Below are 23830 nucleotides of genomic sequence, written 5' to 3' on the forward strand. Positions count from 1 at the left end.
GATACATGTGGTGATCCAATGAGCAAACGTAGCCTTTGATCCCTTTCTGGTACCTTGTGGAAGCACGAATAGTCTGACTTCCTAAAGTCCTTCACCCATCTTATCACAGCAAGCTTGTGTAGCTGTGCTTTCATTGGATTTTTTGGTTGAGGAACCAAAAGATGGCAGGACAATATCTTGATGTAAATGAAACACAGACACTATATATAGTACATTACAAGTAGGTACTGTAGAAAATAGGTGACAGGTGTAAAAACAACTTTGTCCTCTTTTTTTTGTGTGTCTTTTGTTTTTTGTTTGTTTACAAACAGATAACATGTTACAATTTTGATAAGAATATTTTTTATTCCATGTTTGAAATTTCTAAATATGCAATGTTTTATTTGATATGAAAAATTCAATAAAAATTTGAAGTTGAAAAAAAATAAAATAAAAAAACACAACAACTTTGTCGTGATGGATAAGAAGGAATGATCTTTCAGGATAATGCCTGCAATTCTCCCAATCTTCTAGTCTTTTGTGTTGGCATAGTTGGTGACAAGTCTTCCTATGGTTTGATCGGAGGTTCCCCCATTGCTTGTAGTACTAGCAATAGATCCCATGCAAGTATTACATTACAATTTGAGGTCTCAAATTTTTTACCACTTGCAAAAATCTGATAACGAGTGTAACAGGGAATTAATCCCTGTTCAGGAAATGTGCCTCTAATCCAGCAGTGTGTTGGTTAACTGCTGGTAGTCAATTAACCAACACCACCTGGCTGATTAGGTTTGTTAGAAAAGCCTGCCTTTGAGACAGGAAGGGAGATTTTTCCTGAGTCTCACAAATTGTGGGACTGACCATAGGAACAGACGTCTTGAGCCTGCCAGAGACTGCATGCTGCCAGCAAGACACAGGGGAAAGGACTTCTAAAACCTGGAGAACAAAGAAGCCTTCCCCTACAAGAAACAGATAAGACTTTACTTTCTAAGACTTTTGGTATATCTGCACATATCAAGATATATGTTTGGGGCTGGGAGACATGCTAATCTAAAGGGAGTTGTTGACTGCATAGGTTTAAATAGAAATACTCCCAAGTGGAACAGAAGCTTTGTTTGACCCCTTATTTGCATACATTTGGATGATTTTCTTGTGTTAAGGAAACAGGCGCAATAAAAGCCTTATTTAATTTCACCTTAAAAAAGTCTCCATTGCTTACCTCTGCACATGTCCTCTTACAACGAGCCTCTCACTGGCCACATCTCTTTCCAATAGTGCTGTTAAAGCCGATACTTGGACCTTGAGATAGCTGTGGCCGAGTCCTTCATCAAAACCTGTATGGAGGAATTCAACTAGTACTGTAGAATAAGGTTTAGTGCACTTCTGATTTTTTTCCTTGCCCATTTGCAGGAATCTTAACGAGACCCGGTAATATACCTTGGATGTTGTCTCCTTTCTGGCATGGATCAGATAGTTTTTATTTAATTTTCTGAAAGGCCTTTTTCCATTACCAGCTGCCACTCAATTGCCAGGCCGCTAGTGCCAATCTCTGCGTATTTGGATGCCTTATTGGCCCCTGCTCCAGAAAGCCGTGCACGTGTGGTAGCTTCCATGGTTTGTCCATCACCATGCGTACTGCCTGAGCCTACCATGCTCGTCTTGGCCAGTCGTGTAATATTACAATCACCTCTAGCTTGTCCCGGTCTATTTTCCTTAATACACTTTGCATACATCTTCCCACCAATTCCGCTGATACCAAGCTGACGTTCCATAAGAAACTCTGGGGCCTCCGTCTGGAAGGCTTGAGGCTAGTCTACACTGGAACAGAACAGGCTCTAACAGCCTCCATCTTTGGCTGACCCAAACACTGCTGAATCTGATGGAAAATTATCCTGTTCAAGAACCAGTCTCCCAGATGCAATTGTTGCTGGCTTAGGAAATCAGTGGTCATGTTCTCCTGTAGTGGGAGATAAATTGCTTTTAATCTGTCCAGATACATTTTTGTCCAGTTTATAATGGCTGCCACTATCTGCATTAATTATTTGCTTCTTGTTCCACTTTGTCCCTGTATAGAGACTTTACTGCCGTATGATTGTCTGATTTTATTAAGATGTGTCGACCTTGTATATATTTTTTAAATGCCTTAAAGGCCTCCTTTACGGCTTTCAGTTGCATAATTGGCGTGACATGTCTTGTATTGGTTCGGCCAATTCCCTTGCGCGGTTTTGCCGTCAAGGTGAGCCCCCTAGCCTGGTATAATTGTGTCTGTTGTAATAACCACAGGAGTGGTGAATGATAGCAAAACTTCTGTTTTTCTTTGTTGGTCCCACCATCATAACTTTCCATGTTATCCTGATACAGTACGATCTCATGCCATAAATTCATTGAATTTCCATTGCAGTGACATAGGAAATTGGGCAGTAATGGTCTAGTGAAATCTCGCCCATCTTACCAAATAGAGGGTAGTGATCATCTTTCCTAATAGGCACAAACAAGCCTTTGGCATTACGCAGTTTTCCTGAAATCTTCTTACCCAGTCTGAGGTTCTGAACCTTTTCATGTGGTAGTTTGACCACTCCTTTTTTTGTTTGAAACAACATCCCCAGGAACATGTTTGACTGTACTGGAGTTAGCAGACTTTTCTCCTAGTTTATTAGCCATTTGTGTCTTTCTAGTTGCTGCAGGACTGCTGTGGGCTCTTATAAGCAAGTCGTCTAGGTACAGTATAGACCTCCATACTCTGTTTTCTAGCTTCTGCCAAAAGTGTAATCGGCACCTTTGTAAACGTTGTGCGGGATGTAGCTATTCCGAAAGGTACAGTAGGGTTGTATACTGGAAATGTTTGGTTCCTAAAGCGAATCTCCGTAACCTTTGATGCAGTTTTGCCACGGGATATTTTGATATGCATCTTTGAGATCCAGCACCGCCAGTATAATAAATCTTAGGGACTCTTTTTTTTTTTATGTCACACAGATTTGAGAGGGGTCAACACTTTCCTAAGACTGCACTGTAACCTTCAGAGGTATATACATACATACACACACACACACACACACACACACACACACACACACACACACAGAAGTCCTTCCTGACATTATCAGTGACCATGCAATAGTGGACTGTGTAAGGAAAATTAAAACGCCCCAATCAAGCCCTAAAGTTCTCCTCACTAGAACATTTAAAAACTTTAACCCACAACAGTTTCTGGATGACCTTACCAACTGCCCATGGCACAGAATCGATTTAATTCCCGACCCTGATTCTGCGCTTGACTATTTCCAATCAGAGTTCTTAAAACTCTGCGATACCCATGCTCCACTACGCAAAATAAGGGTACGGGGGCCCACCTTCCATGGGTTACAACTGACCTTATTGCACCCTACTAGCTCAGGGACATCTTGTGGAAAAGCTATAAAGTAACTGGCACTACCAAGGATCTCAATCACTACAGATGCATGCGGAACATGTGCACAAGGCAAACAAGGCATGCAAAAGCACAATATTACTCTGAAAATCTCCACCAAAATACAACAAACCCAGCTAACTTCTGGAAGGTTATCAACAATATATTCCAGCCTCCTAACCATCAACAACCAAGTAATATCACTAAGGGGGATATTACTCTGACAGACCCCACTGACATTGCAAATGCATTCAATGATTACTTTGTGGGGTGCACCACTAACTTATTAGCAAAACGCAGCCCAAACCACAAACCTGAATCTCATCCTGGGAGTACCCCTATAGTCCCACCCCCTCCCAACACTGCCCACAATTTTCAATTTGGCCCAGTATCTGAAGAGGAGATTATACAAGCGCTCCTCAAACTAAAACTAAGCAGCCAATGTGGACCTGACTTACTACAATCTAGGTTCCTACGACTTGGTGCCCCAGCCATTGCCAAACCAATTGCGTCCATAGTCAACTCTATCCTGTCTGCAGGCCATATCCCTAAGACCTGGAAAACTGCCAGAGTTGTCCCAATCTTCAAAAGTGGGGACAAAAACACTGTCTCAAACTACAGGCCAATCTCACTTCTCCCAATTCTATCCAAAGTCATGGAAAAATGTGTCCACTCCCAATTAAGCGATTTCAATACCAAGACAAATTTCCCTAGCCAATTCCAGTCTGGGTTTCGTCCCAAACACTCCACCGTAACTACACTGCTAAAAGTTTGCAATGAAATCCAGTGTGGAATGAAACAGGGACAACTCACTGGTGCAGTATTCCTAGATTTTGCAAAGGCTTTTGACACAGTTGATCATGCTATCCTGCTCAACAAACTCCAGAGCTCTGGAATAGGGAAACATGCTTTAAACTGGTTTCAGTCCTACCTATCAGGAAGATCCCAACATGTGTCCATCTCAGGCTCTAACTCCAACCCCCTGGATATCACCTGTGGTGTCCCGCAAGGCTCTGTTCTGGGGCCCCTACTCTTCTCAGTGTTCATTAATGATCTTCCCACAGCTTGCAAGGAAGGCTCAATACACATGTATGCAGACGACACAATCCTATATGCACACAGCCATAGCCTCTCTAACCTTCAACACATACTTCAGCCTGACTTTTTGAGACTCGAAAACTGGATTTCCCAAAACAAACTGTTTTTAAACACTGACAAGACTGTAACAATGGTATTCGGGACCAAGACTAAATTTTTAAAGCTTCCAGTGACTGAGCTCCTGATTAGAACCAACGCTAACACCACCCTAACCCCTGTCACTAGTTTTAAATACCTGGGCTTATGGTTTGACTTCCACTTAACATTCGGGATGCACATTGATATCTTGACAACCAAGACCTATGCCAAACTAGGGGCACATTACAGGAACAAATCCTCCCTAAGTCTCCTGGTCAGAAAGCGTATTGCACAGCAGATGCTAATGACAATTATTGACTATGGAGACATAGTATATAGCTCGGCTCCTCAAACCCACCTCAGCAAACTTGACACCCTCTACAATTCAATTTGTCGTTTTGTTCTCCAATGCAACTACAACACACATCACTGCGATATGCTCAAAGAACTAGATTGGTCATCACTAGAGTCTAGGCGCAAAGTTCACCTTTCCTGTCTTGCCTTTAAATTCTTCATGGGCAAGCTACCCAGCTACCTGAACAAGCGCCTCACCCCTACCACATGCAGCACTTATCACCTGAGATCAGACTCCAAAAGACTGTTCGTGGTCCCAAGGCTCAACAAAGTATCCGGATGTTCCTCCTTCTCCTACCGTGCACCTCAAAACTGGAACAACCTACCAGAGACTCTCACATCCACCACCAGTTTAAGTTCTTTCAAATCTAAGGCTGTCTCACATTTTAATCTGGTCTGTAACTGTTTCATACGCCCATAATATATATTTTCTTTAACTGTGCACGCAATGTCTTGTATATAATGTATACCCTGTTCATTTATGTAACTGTATTTGTAACCATGTATTATTTGTTTTAATCTGTGCCCAGGACATACTTGAAAACGAGAGGTAACTCTCAATGTATTACTTCCTGGTAAATATTTTATAAATAAAATAAATAAATAAGAAATCCAATAAGAAAGTCTCTTATCTGTTCTTGTAGCTGTAGGGGAAGGCCTCTCTTCTCTACTGGGTCCTATAACGGATCGGGGGACACGCACCTCTCTGCGGGTCCCCGTCACCACAGTCCTCACGGCGGCTCTCTGCCCTGGCTCCCCGCTCCCTCGGTCTCTCACCTGTTCCTCCTCACCGAGCCGTTCCTCCGCGGCGCACGTCGCACGCTCACACACGCTGCCGGGGCGCGCGCACGGTACCCTTACAGAGGGCGCGCGCATTCGATCATCTTACCAGCCCTCACGCACTGCTAGCTCCGCCCCCCAGCGGCTGCGAGCTATTACCTTGCAACACACCCCTGTCTCCTTCCCTGCTTACCTGGACCTATCCCTGCAATCACACAGACAGACCTCCGCTCCACCCCTTGCTACCATTGGTCCTCTTTCCCTTATAACCCCTGTCTGCCCTCTCTTTCCTTGCTCTGCATAGCTTCTCTGTGACTCCTGTGTGCAGTGTCTATGCCAAGCCCTGTTATCTGTTTCAGCTCTTGTTCACGTCCCTGCCCCTGTTTGGATACCTTTGGATTGATCTTGGCTTGTTTGACTACGTGTACCTCGCTACCCCTGGACTCTGCTTTGGGCCCTTTTACGCTGCTTTCTCCTGCCCCTGACCCACGGCTCTTGGATCTGGATCTCCGTACCTCTGGCACCCCGGACTCAGCAAGTATCTCGTTAACCCTTTTTCAACCAGGCCCGGCAACGCACCCTTAACCACCTCAGTACTGGGGACTGGCCAGGTCTGCGGGCATACAGGCATTACAGGTCCGCACGCTTGTGTGCTATGGAAAATGTCAGAGTCCAGGTATAGAGATCTTGTCCCCTTGTCTTGCCATCAGCATACAGTCCTTCTGTGTGCATCTAGACATATTTTCCTCTGGTTAGGCCAGTTGTGGCCTAAGGAAATCTCTGCAGTCTTTCTTTTCCTTATTTCAGCTCCCTTGTGAGCTAAGGAATCTCTCTCCTGAGGAGGCTTTTCTAAGAGATGTAATTGGCCAGGTGGAGTCTGGTTAATTGCCTGCTGCACTTAACCAGATCTCTGCTGGATTTTAGATGGAGTTTCTTCCACAGGGATAAGATATATAGATATATGGAAAGGAAAGAAGGCGTGTACGCCCCCCCCCTTTTTTTATTCTGTTGAACTTTAACCTTAATGCTTTTTAAGGATCTTGATATTAAATATCGGTCTGTCTTTAGCATATAACAGAACCCCAGGTGATACCACTGGTAAAAAGTTGAAGGACCCACCAGTCCTTTATCGATTGAGCCCAAACTAATGAAAGCAGCCAGTCTTCCTCCCACGGTGGACTGTTGGTTTTGATATATATATATATATATATATATATATATATATATATATATATATATATATATATATATATATATATATATATATATATATATATATATATATATATATATATATATATATATATATATATATATATATATATATATATATATAAATAAAAAAAATCTACTCGCCACCTAGTACCACACGTGTGCTGCTTGGGCCAATAGGAGCTCGCCACGATGTTAAATCCACTCGCCCGGGGCGTGCAAATGTATAGGTTTGTCGAACACTGTATATATATATGTATATATATATATATAAATATATATATATATATATATATATATATATATATATATATATATATATATATATGACAGAAAATATAGACAGCGCCCTTCACACACTACACCTAAATTGCTGCAGCCCTGATAGATGTGGCAAGAAATTGCACCAGGCAAATATGCCCAATAAACAGTGGTGTGAAAATAACTAAATGTATTCTGGCAGGAAAAACTAAAAGTGACTATCAGATAAAAACACAAAAGCAAAAAAGAAGTGTGCATAACATATAAAAATAAAAATAAAAAAAAAGCAATAAAAAGGTATTGCCAATTGATGTGGGTAAAAATGACACTGAGTGTCACTGGGACTTAACTAGAAAATGCAAATATAAAAAATGGGTTCATGTGATAAGCAATGAAAAATTCAATACACGATTATGAACCCATAAATGCAGTGAATATTAAAAATACTTAAGTCCACATGTGTCCATGATAAGTTGATTTGCAAAAGGTCCAGGCTGCTTCTTCTTGGGCTCACCGAACTCCCATAGTACCTATTAGAGAAAAAGAGAAAAGAAGCGCCCGATCCTTGTGTAAAATCAGATGAACAAAGTTTTAATATCTCATGGACAAGACAAATGCACACTTACAATTTGTCTGATAAAATAAAGCATGTTATGGGACCTGCCCATGCACCAACTGAGGACTCCTCGGTCTCTTCTTTGTGTGTGAGTGTCAGTATTGGCTCCAAAAAGGATGTTGCTGTCAGCTGCTGTCTCCAGGGGAGTAATCCTTAGTGTTTGTGAGCACTCAATCTCCACATGCAGCCGCCATTTAGCCTTTCTTCTCACACTTGAAACCGGAAAAAAATCTTCAGGCAAGTCCTTGCCTCCTCACACTGGTGCAGGGTGCTGCCCTGTCACTGTAGGCTCTGCAGAGTCGGAAGAAACGCGTAGGGATATCTGGCTGTGAGCCTACAGTGACAGGGCAGCACCCTGCACCAGTGTGAGGAGGCAAGGACTTGCCTGAAGATTTTTTTCCGGTTTCAAGTGTGAGAAGAAAGGCTAAATGGCGGCTGCATGTGGAGATTGAGTGCTCACAAACACTAAGGATTACTCCCCTGGAGACAGCAGCTGACAGCAACATCCTTTTTGGAGCCAATACTGACACTCACACACAAAGAAGAGACCGAGGAGTCCTCAGTTGGTGCATGGGCAGGTCCCATAACATGCTTTATTTTATCAGACAAATTGTAAGTGTGCATTTGTCTTGTCCATGAGATATTAAAACTTTGTTCATCTGATTTTACACAAGGATCGGGCCCTTCTTTTCTCTTTTTTTCTAAATATATATATATATATATATATATATATATATATATATATATATATATATATATATATATATATATATATATATATATATATATATATATATACACACATACATATATATATATACACATTACCTCTGGAGCCACGAAAAAGGTTATTCTGACCTGCTCGCCAAGTACAGTTTTGAAAAAGGTCTTCCTTGTCAATCAGATCTGGTGTGTCTATAATTCATGCCGTCAATAGAGGAGTCTGTATCTCCTCTCCTGTGGAAGGAAATAACCTTTTCCTCCTGACACCTTTGAGATGATATTGTCTAATCTCTTAAAAAGTAATTCCCCTTTGAAGGGTAATATCCATGGCCTCAACCATAGGGCTCTCCTTGTGGCTACCGATAAAAAGTAATGGATCTTGATGTTAGACGAACTGCGTCAATAGATGATTCTGCCATATCTGTGGCTAATTTTAGCTCAGTCAATGCTTTTAGGATTGTGGATCTTTTAACCCCCTTCTCAAGCACATCTTCAATATTTGAGACCCAAATTCGCATATCTTTAGATACTAAGGCTGTGGCAACTTCAGGCATACACAGTGCCTCGATGTTGCAAATGCATTCCTTAGGACATTTTCTAGTCTTCTGTCCATTACGTTTTTGAACAAGATTGCATCATCTACCAGGAGAATCATTCTCCTCCCTATCCTTAATCTCTGCATCAACCTTTGGAGGTGTTTCCCATGTCTTCGCATCTTCATCTGAAAAGGGGTACATCTTATGTTTTTTCGTTTCCCAGAAAAAAAATTTATTTTTGTCTGGCTGGATACACCTCTGATTTTATCATATCCTTGAGTACCTTATGGAGAGGAAACACTTACTTCCTTTTGTGTCTCTCAAGTTTCTATCTCTTTGGGAATCTTCTCCTGGATCTTCCATTTGTAACGCCTCTAATACCGCCTTAATTAATGGGGCTACCAACTCCGTATCAAACAGTGCATCTGCCTCCTGAAAATCTTCTTGATAAGGAGTCAAACTGCTCCCCTTCAGATAATATGCTTTGAGCTAGTACTTGCCCAGAAATGGTCAGCGACCCGTTGGCTGTATGGCTGTATTGTTCTCCATAGGTGCAGCATACACATTCAATCTCATTCAGTGCTCACCACCAGCATTCTACGGTCTCAGCTGGGTGCTTTATAGTCCCCACAAGGCTTCATTAAGCTTACATCTGTTACTTCCGATCCCAGCCGACACTTCCGTTTTTCAACCTCACATCCGGTGTGGCACACTTACAATTTGTCGCAACGGTGCGTATCTCCTCATCGGGTCCATCTACCGCTGTGCTCTGACGCGTCTCTGCAGTCCGCCTTGGTCGTTACCGGCCTCCAGATAGCAGTCGTGTGATGCAACACATCGACGCAGGAGGGAGGCTCAGAGAAGTCCTCCGCCAGCTGAACTACCCTGGTAGTCCTTGGGTGAGTAGCCCAAAAAACAACAAACCGACTATACTGAAGATTGAAAAAAGACTGACAACAGGTGAGAGGAGTAGCCTTTTATAGCACACCTGCAGAAGTTTTTTTTTTCTGTCCTACTCAAGACTCATGGGCGGAGCCAATCATACGGGTCACCGCCATGAACGTTCCCACCTCTTAAGATTTCTCAAGAGGTCGTGAGATTGAAAATACGAGAATCCCTGTGTTATTTGATATAAACATTGCTCTGTTGAATTCTACTTTTAACACCCAAATGCATGTTTTTTTTTAAGCCAGGACAGGCCAATCTTTTATGGGTGTGTTGTCTCCCACTCCTCAATCTTGTGTGACATTTATGGCGGCGAGAATGATTTTCAACTTAAATGACTCAGAAAATACCCTAGAACTCTCTCCCTGTAACCCTTACAGTAATGCTAACCTCACCATTGCATTTATATGATTTTGCCAAAAGAGTAGATATAATTTTTGCCAACGTAACTTTTAGTTTTGAGGGAGGGAACAAATACCAGAGATATGCAACCCAGATAATCAGTCGTATTTGGTTTTGTTGTCGAACACAAAATCTAGATTTCTTTTATTCTTGTGAACTGCATTAAATTTTAGTTATAGATTTTTTTTTTTTACATTTCTAAGGAAAAGGATAGTGCCATTTGTGTCACCTCTTCTGCTAGCCGGAAGTCTCCGGTATTTATATGATGCCCTTTGAAGATACATTATCAGATCAGGTCAAATCTCTGGTACATCTGTACACCCTCACTAGTAACTATAATTACAAACATATTGTTTTATTGGCCTATAAATGCCAACACCAGGTTAAACCAGGTGACATCACAAGAGACACTGAAAAATAGATATTTTTAAACTGAAAGTTAACCCATTCCATGGTTGCTGTATTGTTAACACAACCTAACAGGTTAAAAGGCATTAAGGTGACAACTCAGATCCCTGAATCTTTCCAAGGAAACCAATTACATAAACCGTTTTATTTGTATGTTTATAAGCTGCCCTCTGGTTAAAATTGGAGCTAAAGTTAGGCTGCGATTATAGTTGCAAAGTGCGCGCTATGTCACGCGGGCCGGTCGCTCGAGTGAAACATGCACTGAGGCTGGAAGCGCTCGGGAGGTGTGGCAGCACCAGGCTGGTTTGCCCTCGTTGGCTAAACCGCTCACGTGACGCAGCGGTGACAAAAATAAATAAATAGTATTTTCAAAAATAGCGCGTGCGGTCACTCCGCAGAGCGCGATGTCACGTGCGCGCTTGCGGCCACTATAATCGCAACCTTAGTAGTCAAAAAAACATTTAACAAAATGTATCTTGTGAAAAATGATTTTGTATCACTTTAGAGTCCGGAACACTGGATTCAAATATATACAGCTTACTTATGTTCATCTGTTTGACCAAGTATGGCACCATAATTATTATACAGTACTATGCAAAAGAGAACAAAAAAAGTAACAATGCTGATGACTGGCAATTAGTTATCACTAGTTACATGTTAGAGGAGTTGTGCAATCTTTGTTTACCATACAAATGTTAAAAGTTAAAAAGAAGAAAAAAAAAAAAACACTGTCTGAATTTTTTGTCAATCAGCTACTTTTAACCTGTCCTTGGTTCGCTTTCATTAGGGCTCTGAAATAACAAGTCTTCGTGCAGCCTTAAAACATTAATTGTATTTTTCCTCTATAAACAAACATGAACATAGAGTCTGCTAAGAACTGCTTGGCCGACCTGGTCTTCCCATCTGCTGTAAAACCTCAGACCCACTTTGATCCTTGGTCTTCTCTTGTGTTTAGGATAGTTTGGGGTCTATCGCAGGGCTGTCAAACACGCAGGCCGCATGCGGCCCACAAGGGGTCGCACTGCGGTCCACAAGGGGTCACCATGCGGCCAAACTCCTGTGACCACGCAATACCGGAGGAATTAAGAAGAGAAAGACACCCGCTTCCCCATCTCAAGGTCACTTACCGGGAATCTGCTTCCTCTTCTCTATATGGGCGAGAGGGGTCGAGAGCAGGAGAGGGAGGGGTGGAGGACGGGAGAGTGGGGGGAAGGACGAGGCAGAGAGAGGGGAAGGGTGAGGCAGAGAGGGGGAGGCAGAGAAACAAGTTATGGTGGGTAAAAAAAAGTGACAATTTTGTATAAAGGTCTTAAAAAAAAATCTCACCTTTTGCTCAGCTGAACAATCACTCAGAATGACTAGTTACTTACTACTCAAGTGCCATCCTATTAAATTAAAGGGGCATTTCCTCGTGGCTGATTTTTTTTGTTTTGATAAATGCAGCAGTTCCGTGCCTTTATGGCAAAGCAATTATCTAAGCGGCCGATCAATCTATTCTCCCCATGATTAATCAGTGAAGAAGAGTCTGCTTCCCAAGGCATGCAATGTGGTTGCCCATTTCAAGAGGAAGTGGGGTTGCTTCCAAAATAGTAATTATACTGTACTAACCCAAGGAAGCTTTATTAAATAGTGCATAAAGAGTGATCGAAAATTACAATACTACACAAACGATTAAAAAAAAAAAAAAAACTGTATCCATTTTAGTATCAGCCGACACAAAACATTCCTAATAATTCCTTTATAGAAGCTATTGGAGAGTGATAAAGATCAACATATTCCTGCCCAAGAATGCAATGCTAATCTTGCAATATAAATACAGCCTTCATGTTAACGCAGCAGTCCCACTTACTTTGCACATGTGCTGTAATAAAAATGGAAGTAGCCATTTTCCCGAAACACAAAAGGGCCTGCTGTCAAACTCATAGGAAATACTGCATCTATTTCAAAGTTATTGTCACCAAGGCTTACTTATAATGCAGGTTTTTATTTTAAAAAAAATCACAAGGGTGACAGGTTTGAAAAAAAAAAGAAAAAAAAGAAAACAATTTTTATATATATATATATATATATATATATATATATATATATATATATATATATATATATATATATATATATATATATATATATATATATATATATCGTATACAAACATAGAAGGAAAAAGAAAACTAAAAATGTCATATTTACAATGTGTACTACAGTATTATACAGCTGGTGTGTAGCCTGCAGGATTCTTAGCACCCTCGTCTGCTTTCACACCGTCTTCATTAACACTATCAAGCCCAAGGGACAATCTGGTCTCCAGAAAATGAGGGCCATCAGTTTTCTGTACCTTTCATGTTTGGGGGTTGAGGCCTTGCTTGCCACGCTGGCCTCATTTGCATGCGGGCAAGTACCTTTCCCACTTTATCCGGGTATATTGTTCATAGTATGGTGGAACCTACAGGGACAAGTGCCACTATACATGTTCTTGAACACGTTACCGCCTTCCCACCATGATCAGGCAGTGAAATAAAGGATTCGAGGGACACACACACACACACACGACCCTCAAATGATTACTTAGCAATAGGAGCCATGACAAACAATAAAACAAGTGTCATTGACCTTTGCTAGTGGCTTCCCTCCCATTGTCTTCCTCAGTATACTTTATTTTACATCCCTATGAATAGATTCTAGGTGCATCAGGATATGACCTACACGAAGATCACATTCCAGCACAGTCATTAGTCTTTAATGCAGGAATCATAGTGAAAGGGATATAAACAATGCTGATTGTCTGACTGAATCATGGGGATGATCTGTAAATAGACGCAGGAAAAAGGGCATGGAATGTAAAACCTGTTGAGTCTGGTAGTTCCAGTTTATCCCGTCAGAGCTCATCTGTTGGGCATTAAGATTATTTATTATTATTAGGTAAACCACGATGCTGCCAAATGGGCATACAATGTAGTGCAAAGCGTTAGAGGCCCCATCCCACTACTTGACCATCTCTCAGATAAGTGAGTGGGTGTACAGAGCGCAGCATTGCAACCGAGCAAATAATAACCTTATTAGTAATAGGAAGCTTCCAAAAAATATTTTTTTTTTTGGTAATCAGGCCACAGGGAGGAGACACAGACACAGACACAGACAGACAGACAGACAGACAGACAGACAGACAGACAGACAGACAGACAGACAGACAGACAGACAGACAGACAGACAGACAGACAGACAGACAGACAGACCTTTATTATATAGCACCCAATTTACGCTACGCTTTACAAAAGAGGCAATACCATACAGGGAATTATAATACAATAAGTGCAATAAAGGCCAGACAATAGTAAAGGAGAGCCCTGCCCCGGAGAGCTTACAATCTAAGTGGAATGTTGGGAGACTTACAGAGGCAGCAGGTGAGGGGATAAGTGCAGTAGATGGCAGTGCTTGGCCACAATAGTTGGTAGAAGTAACTGTGGGTGTGGGACAGTAGCCATGAGTCTAGGCTATTGCGATGCTTCATTTAAAAGGGGAGTTTTAAGGTTTGACATAAAGGTGGACAGAGAAGATGCTTGACGTATACCGAGTGTGAGGGAGTTCCACAGGTAAGGGGCAGATAGGTGTAGAATACCTACATTTAATAACGCCTTTGTCCCACATAGAATACTGATAAACAAGTTGCAATGCTTGGATTTGGATTCTAAGGCTGTATTTATAGTGAATGCGCGCCGCGTACATAAATGTTGGTGCCTCAATGAGGCCTCCCATAGTGAGCGCAAGCGTGCAGAGCGACCGGGCGCGCACATTTTGAAAAGATAATTGAAATAGTTTTTTTTCCACGCGACGGCCGCGTCACGTCAGCGGTTCAGCCAATGAGGGCGAACCAGTCATGTGAAGCATCCGCCACGCCTCCCGCTTCAGCTAGTGCATGTTTAGCGCGCGACGTCACACGGTCACCCACTATAATCGCAGCCTAAGATGGTTGAATGGATAAGACGTTGGTTGAAAGATAAGCGACAGAGGTGTGACAAATGGAGTGCCTTCCAAGGAGGAGATCGGGGTCAGGGAATTATCTCGGGGCGCTAAAGGGACCGGTGCGCTTTATTAGCGACATTATAGAAGGTCTGAAAGGGAAAGCATCATTTTTTGCAGATGACACAAAGATCTGCAACTGGGTTGATTGATGCTGGAGGGGGATGGGGGGCTATACAAAACGATTAATGATTTAGGTAGATTAAAGAAATTGTCACGACTGTGGCAATTATAATTTAATGCCAAAATCACACACTTGAAAGTATTGTGCCATTAACACTGTATTCTATCAGCTACTATAGAGAAAAGGGGCAGGTAATATTTCGGCTGACTTAAAAGTACAGACACACAGGCACACACACTGTGCAGTGTCAGCAATACATATATTATAATGACATTTGAAAAGAATGTGCTGACATTTTAAACCACCCAATAAATAACATTTTCTTTGGTCACCGTAAACTTCGCTATTTCCTAGTTCCTGAGATACCTACCGGTGCAGTCATCGGCGTTCTTGCTACCTTGCAGCAAATCAAAATGCACAACGAATCTCGCCGGTCCCGAGAGCCAATAGAAAGCCATGTCTTCCAGTGCACAATTTACACCCCCAGTAAGACCACCAGTGACTTTACCGGTAAGTATCTCGGGAACCAGAGGGACCCCAGTGCTGGAAGTAACACGACACAACTCTGGGGGACCCACTGCTTCCAATCCAGTAACCAAAAGAGGTCACATTTTGGCGAGATCGCTGCTGTAAGACTCTGTAAAAAGATCCTTGCTAAATTGAAGGCCTCGGATCTTTGCACTGTGAGAGTGATTCTAAGCAAAACCAATGAAGCCGTTTAGAATATATTTCTGCTAGCCCCTAATACCCCTGGTACCATCCCAAATAAAGAGTTTAATGGGTTTTAATTTATGGGTTCAGATGGAGACTGTGCATTTCGTTTTTTATATTTTACACTTGAAAATAGTTGATGAAATGTATCTTGAAGATGTTTGTAAATGTTATAAAATTGTAACAAGGGAGTTAGTTGCTTTAGTTTCCTTCTCGTCCTACATCGTCACTGCCATTGGCCCAATACGGAATTGCACGTTTAAACCTGTGCTGGTGAAACCCACATATCCATTTAATTTCCTTTGGGGATAGACCAAACCAAACAGATATCATCCACTTTAAAAAAAAAATAGCAATCACAAAAGGGTATTCATACAGTACCTTTCTCTTAAGAACACTTAGTTTTTCAACCACACCGTCGAGCAGACTGACGACAGAGTCTACGGCAGGGCAGCTGCTCAAAGTCTTCTCCAGCTCTGCCACAACCATGGTGACGTGGCTCGTCTCTCGGTCGATGTTCTTCTGTGCAGCCCGAAAGCGTTTGTTAAGGGTCTCGTATGGTACCTAAAAAACAACAAGCATTTATCTTAAGAAGGATGCAACTTGGTTTGGCAAGTAACACTACTTCTACCTTCTTATAACCTAAAGCTGGGGGGCGCAAACTTTTTTCTCTGCGACCCGCTACCTGCTCTTCCCCCCATGCTCTCCTTGCCACCCCCACCCCACCTCCTTACCTTGTCTCCGGCGTTCCTGACGTCCCCCATTGGGGGCACACACCCCAGTTTATGCACCCCTGACCTAAAGCATGCCCTCATCATTTCTATCCCCGACTACTGTACCCTCTGACATACAGATTTTCTGCTTCTTAGATCTCTCTTCCCAAGTTTGAACTCATGAGTGCTGAAGTGAAAACGCTATTTCTTTCCCTTCCTTCCGTTACATTGATAGCTCCCCATTAAATATTTCAAACGTTACTAGATTGTCCATGTCCAAAGTATTCCTCTCATTCTCGCATCCTTGTAGCAATAGTCTTATGGTTCTCAGTGCCTGCAGCTTTGCACCCATTTCTCCCGCTCTCGACCTTCATGTGCATCTCATAAAACTCTTATTACCAGCACGGACTTCTCCTCTGCGCTGTGCACGGGTATCCAAAACACATCTACATTTATCCATGATCTCTGTTTACCTCTCAGTACATGACTTAGATGGAATCTCCCCCCCATCATCAGTGATATTGCGATCACAAGGTGAAATAAAGCTTGGCACGTATTCACTTTTGTTTGCTCGCCTATAAAACCTGACTGTAACCGTATAATAAACAGGAGAGATTTTGACAACGCTCATTGGTGTCAGACTCAATTATTTCTCCTCCGAGCTGCTCGTCTCCTTTTCCAGCGCCCTAACAGTGGGGAAAGGCCACCAGAGGTGTGAAGAGAAATCTATCCGAGTACTGGAGAAGGCCTCTACGTATGCAGTAGAGGATAATTATTAACACCATGTATTATTTGTCATCTTAACTCTATGCCCAGGACATACTTGAAAACGAGAGGTAACTCAATGTATTACTTTCTGGTAAAACATTACAATAACATTTTAAAAAAAGAAATAAAAATCAATATCCTTCCCATGTTTACTTATTTGGTATATATCTGTATACCATTCCTTTCTAAAAATATGTCCAACCTTTTTTTTGGAGATAACCCATGCAACACGGACACTTAATAAGATATATACAGGCATACCCCACATTAACGTACGCAATGGGACCGGAGCATGTATGTAAAGCGAAAATTTACTTAAAGTGAAGCACCACCTTTTCTCCACTTATCGATGCATGTACTGTACTGCAATCGTCATATACGTGCAGAACTGATGTAAATAAGGCATTTGTAACAGGCTCTATAGTCTCCCCGCTGGCGCACACCTTCGTTACAGGTAGGGAGCCGGTATTGCTGTTCAGGACGTGCTGACTGGCGCATGTGTGTGCTGCCGTTTGCCTATTGAGCGAGATGTACTTACTCGCGAGTGTACTTAAAGTGAGTGTACTTTAACCGGGGTATGCCTGTAACGTCTTTAATAAGAATATTATACGTGTCTGTCAAAAGACGTTATATATCTTATTAAGTGTCCGTGTGGCATGGGTTATGTGAGGAAGACCATCCAGAGAATAAAGGATAGGATTGGACAGCACAAAGCGGACATACGCAGATGTGACCCGGATGCTCCGGTAGCACATCATTTCACACAGACTGGGCACAACGTGAGTCAATTGAGGTACCAGATTATCGATGGGATGAGAATGGGCCGACGTGGCGGCAATCTGCAGAAATCACTATTTAAGAAGGAATCCAGATGGATCAGAACTCTCGGTACCATGACTCCATTGGGCATGAACAAGGATCTCAATATGGGCTGCTATTTGTTGTCATTTTTGCCCAGGTACCTACCCCCTGTGCGGTCTGTGTGTCATTAACACTATCTCTGTATTATCCTCGATATGATCTGGTGCTGGTCCTACTATATTGCTCTGTACTCTGAGGTATGTGACTAAACGGTTGGGCTCTGCGTCCTGGTGCTGATGCAGGGTGATCCATCCTTTGTCAAAGGGGTGAGTCTCCTTCACCTCTAACCTGGACCCCCTAGTGTAATCGACTAAGTTCTTTTGATCTACGGGAGACTCTTTTCCAGCTCATCTACATATGACATATTACTATGATTTATTATCTTGATCAGATTCATTTGAAACATTCAGTTTTTATTAGGGTTTATGTTTATGCATGGTTTATCCTGTCTTAATGTGTATATACACATCTCTTACATTGACTTTGTTTTTGCTTATTATTTTATTTGTAGGTCATTTTTAATCTGTCATTTGGGGGGATCACAAGTGACCCCTTGCTCTGGCTGTCTGTGTGGCCTGCCCATCTACTGCTGCCTCCTGTGCTGATGTCACTCTGATGTATTACTGCTCCTCAAATGCTTGTATGGACTGTAGGGATGATCATCATTCCGATTGGACCTTCAACCAGCAATTAAACCCCTATGATATGACCCTCCAGTCCCCTGCGCATGCGCAGAGTACTCAGTTGTTAATATTATGGACTTTACCCTGTGCGCATAGTGCGAGCACAGCTGATTTCTGCAACTTACTGAAGAGAGGATCGGCGTCACGGGACCTTAAGCAGAGCCTACAGCTGATGTTCATGTTGGGATTGCGATCGTAGCGCTGATAGATGACGTCATCCAACCCTTATCACAGCTCTGGCATGGGCAGTTCTTCACAGATGCCCACAGCACTTGACAGGAGCAGAACTGTTGAGTTCCATTTAGACGGACTGTGGTTTGCATTTCTTGCCTCACACCATTTATCCTGCTCCTTTTGGGTTTTCTCTTGTTTGCCATTACACTTATTATCTTGGTTGTTCATTTGTATCTTAATCCACTATTTGTGTGGGGGTTGTTTAGTCTCTTATTGGGACCTGAAGTTATTATTGTGGGTCTGGGGGACAGGGAAGTACCCCTCTGTTCTATTGGAGAGAGGGGGAACGGGCCTGACGAAGGGGTGGTCCCCGAAACGTTGCCCCCCTGCTGCTTCCCCATTATTGTACCCACCTATGTGTTGTCTTGTCCCTTTATGCTATTTCTGTCCCGTACCCCATTATCCACCCCCTCCCCCCTCCCTTACTCATTCTATTTTTGCCTATTTTTATTGATTACTTTCTACCGTTTTTTGATGTAGGGTATGCGGTTCTGGTATTGGTTGTTTGTGTTACACATGAAATCACGTTTTCTTTTGGCATTATCCCGTTCATTTGTTCTATTCTCTACAGACAGTGTGTGCTGGGCTATTTGTTGTTTATATGCCCTCTTTAAATATAGGCACCACATCTGCTTGACACCAATCTTGTGGTACTGAGCCTGTGGAAATGGAGTCCTTGAATATGAAATGTAAGGGTTTGGCTATTACTGAACTTAACTCCTTAAGAACTCTTGGATGAATACCATCGGGCCAGGTGCTTTATTCACTTTAATTTTATCAAGCCGCCTACGCACTTCTTCCTCAGTTAACCAATTGTTCGTTAATATAGGAGACTGTGGCTTCCTCTTTCGGCATTATTATTGCAATTGATTCTCCCCTGGCAAACACTGAGGCAAATAACTTGTTTAATACCTCTGCTTTTTCCTTATCTACAATAATTTGCCTGCCCATCTCAGCCAAAAGCCTCCTATATGTTATTTTCATTTTGTTTGTTTTGTTATTAAGGTACTTAAAGAAGTCTTTAGGGTTGATCTTACTTTCTATTGCAATCCTTTTTTCATTTTTTTTGTCCAATTTGCTTGCCCTTTTGCAACTTTTGTTACATTCCCTATAAATTTTGATAGGACGTCTTCTTCCATTCTGACTTTAAAGCAGCAGTGAAAAAACAACAAGAAGGGGAGAGAGCACTGGTATGTAGGCATAATCTAGACACAATATAATAGTGACACACAAGTGATTAAGGCACAGGTGGGAATAGGGATGTGGACAAATAAATAATAATAACTCACACGGCCATGTGTGAGTACACGGGATTCAATGTTATCTTTCTTGCCTTGAAAAAGACCCAGGGGCTATAAGACCTCCACAGACTGCGATTCAATTCACAGCGGTGAGAGTAGAAAAACTGGATGCCGCTCTCTTTGATGGAGGCCACGCTCAACAGTAATGAGAGGCTCACGTCACTCCCGCCGTGTAAATAGGGAAGAGGCGCAGTCCAAGCTACCTTTTCCCTTTCATATATGCATCACTACAAACACACAACGATGAGCAATTACCTATGTTGCCGATCGATCGGCGAAGATTCGGCACAGGGGTTCACTAAAAGGCTGTCAGTGCAGCAGAAGAGGACCGAAGATGCAAAGTTCTGTCTGGGAAGATCATGTGACCAGGCAGTCACTACATACAATTGGTGCACTGCTAGAGACGGCAGGGCTCAAAAAAGGTGTGTGCCAGAGCCTGTTTCAGAAGAGGAAGAGACTTTGCAAACGGTTGCTATAGAAACAAAAAAAGGCTTGTTATATTATAATACATTAAAAATGTCAGAGTGTCATGATAATATCATGAGATATTATGTATTTTAATCCATCTGGTGCTTCAGGGGTTAATGAAGGTACACATTGGGTTTAAAAATACAATGTATGGGGTTTATGACTTGTCATGGGTCTATGCCGGTTTTCAAAGGGAACTTCATTGGTGGGTGAGCATGAATGGCCCACTAAAAGTTCCAGATGGGTTGTATGGAGCGGATAGAGTCCCGAGATAAGAACGTATGTTTTGCTAAAGATGAGTGAATTAGAGATCTCCTGACACTAACCAACAGGGACCTGAGGCGAGTTGGCTAGAATAGCCGTGTGTATTAACCCTGATTGCATATCTATGTCACGTGCTCACATGTGTGACGTTCGTGACATGTGGTATATGGGGACAAATTTAGGGGAGATAATGTCCATTTGAAGGACCTTGCGGAGGTGAAAAGTGGAGGTCACAAGCTCACAGGTGTGCCGTACATGACAGAGTTCTTAAAAAAAAAAAAAAAAAGAGAGAGAAGTATTTTCTCATAGTACAGAACTAGGGTGACCAGATGTCATGGTTTTTCAGGCTCTGTCCCGGTTTTCTGTGCAGCTGGCGAGCGCCGACTGCACATGCGCCGTTGGCACTTTCTGGCTGCTCGTGCGCGACCGGCAAGCTCCGATCGTGCATGCGAATGAGCAACCAACAAACACCGTTCGAGCATGCGTGAGATTTGTCCTGTTTTTTGCCAGAACAAATCTGGTCTCCCTATACAGAACTGATTTATTTAAACAAAAAATTTTTTTTAACGAGACATGTAGGATATTGCTTGGTCTGCAGATTTAAAAATCTAAATGCATTGTTTAGGAACTAAATAAATAATTTGAAGTAAATCATTTGTTGATACGGGAGTTTTGCTGTCCCTTTCAATATCTAAGACAAACTGCTTGGGCACAAATTACAATACCATATCATTTTACATGTATGTGAAACAAATCAAAACCATCATCTGTGGTACAATGTGCCTACCAGGAAAACTGCCCCTGCATGGAAAACTGAAATGAGACACTGCTTGCTGCAGAAACTGCAACAATAAAAAAATAAAAGACTAGTCTTTGTATTTAAAACGGAAATCGTAATACATTAAACATGTTGGCACTTTACCATAATGAATTCCAAGGCTGGCGTCTCTGAAATATGAACTCCCCTGTGTTACTCCCACGGTGTCGGAGGAAGCTTCTCAATGTTCACTTGCACTATCCCAAAGGCACCTGCAGTATCGAAAAGGTTTCCAGTGATACTTTATACTTGCTAAGGCCGCGGCCAGGGTGAGGAGACACGCACGTGCACACGCTCGGTGCGTTTAAATACATGTTACCTGATGCACACGTCCAAACTGCTGCTTCGTGCGCACACACACACACGTGTGCTTGGACCGGAGCTGTGCTTGGGGGGAGAGCAGAATTTGTCGAGTGCGATGGTGGGTCACATGACTGGCTAACATCCAATGAGAGCACAGCAGTCACAACAACCAATCAGATGGAGCTGAGGATGTGACGTCACGCCCCACTCCAGTCTGACAAGTCCCCTCCTGTCTGTGGGACACCCCCCTCCCACCCCCACTCTAGCACGCAGTGAGCAAGACAGCCAATCGCTTCTGCAGACGCTGACGGCACGCTCGTGAGCGCGCGTCTCCTCACCCTGGCCGCAGCCTAAGAGTTTGACGTTTCAGTTACACCTGCGCGACTGGCAGTCAAAATGCTGCAATACCAGACAAGCGACATTTAAACACTGTCCATTTTAACTTATTTGGGATCAGACAGTTGCTCTATGTTTGAAAAGCCATTTGAATCGTTTGTGCATCCTGGATAACAGGAATGAGGGGAAAAAATACATGCCCCATGTGAAGTGATGACATCTTCCTCTCACTAGCCTAAAGCTCAAGTGGTTTATAAATAAACCATGCACCCAAGGAACGTAACATATCTCTATACTTGCAGCTTTTTCATAATTTATGGAAGGGGTTTATGGTGTGGCTATTCCCGCTGTGAGAAGGCGTTATTGAAGTGAAAGTCAACATTTGCTGAACGTTGTTGCACATTTTTGTACATAAGAGTCAGAAAACTTGGTTCAGGTCCATGTGTTGGCTCCTTGTAATTCCAAGAAAGTGAAACGTATCAAATTGCTGAAATATTACATTGCCGACCAGGAATCCAGTGTACCTAAACACGCGCACACAAAGAAATGACTGTGGAATTGCCAATATGGGTCGACACTGGAAGCATAGAAGGTGAGAAAGAGCAGACAAGATGAAAGGGTAGTAAGTGGAGGTGGAGATAACCCACAGTAGGGGGATTTCAGCATTTGAGAAACAGGAACTACAGTAGTGTGTAAAGTTTAGAAGAAGGGGGGGGGGGGAGTAGAGATTATTATTGCTGCTCAAATGATCTCCATAATCTTAAACAGTACAAGTGAATTAAGGCAGAAATGGTGAAGGCGTTCGGAGCATTTCAAGGGCATCAATCACATTGAGTTCCTCTTTCAAGATAGATCGTTAGGGGGGGGGGGAATTGCACAGTTCACCGTACATTTCACACAGCGCATTAGCAACAGAGGTTTACACAACCCCCAACCTGGCAATGTTTTTGTTGTCTTAACGTCAAGAGATAGATGAGCCTATTCAATATGATGTGAAGCTGCCTCATGTAAATGAATAGGCCTCACATGACATGCAAAAGCTGCAACACAGCATTTTGAATAGGGCTGGCTGGCCCCCTCTGGCATTTAAAGCAACAATCCTGCTCTCATCTTTTTGTATTTTTAGTGTTCTAGGATAGAAGGAGGGGGTCTCCAGAGCTGAACAGCATTAGGCCCAGGCCATGGTTAGTGCTTGCTTGCTTAAGCGTGCTCTCGCTTGCTGGTGCTTGCCACTGAGCCCCTACAGCCGCAATTAAAGCGGCTTTAGTAGGGGCTCGCGCATGCTTTCCGTTGCTTGCTGAGGCGCGCTTGAACAGAGCCGACAGTGAAATTTGAAATTCACGCGCTGACTCCGCTCACGTGACGCCTCAGCAACCAATGGAAGGAGAGCAGGGAAATGTGAATGTGGTACTTATTGTCTGGCGCCAGCGGA

The 23830-nt window shown here is 42.6% G+C and overlaps 1 protein-coding gene across 1 annotated transcript in view; it reads right to left on the bottom strand.

Moving 5' to 3' along the window:
• Positions 1–23830, bottom strand: part of MAEA (macrophage erythroblast attacher, E3 ubiquitin ligase) — a 99271-nt gene that overhangs the window by 66316 nt on the left and 9125 nt on the right. Inside the window, exon 2 of the mRNA XM_075571261.1 lies at positions 16032–16214. Coding sequence (XP_075427376.1) covers positions 16032–16214 — 183 coding nt within the window. The remainder of the gene's footprint in view (positions 1–16031; positions 16215–23830) is intronic.

This window comes from Ascaphus truei, chromosome 1, assembly GCF_040206685.1.
Source record: "Ascaphus truei isolate aAscTru1 chromosome 1, aAscTru1.hap1, whole genome shotgun sequence".
Classification (NCBI taxonomy): Eukaryota; Metazoa; Chordata; class Amphibia; order Anura; family Ascaphidae; genus Ascaphus; species Ascaphus truei.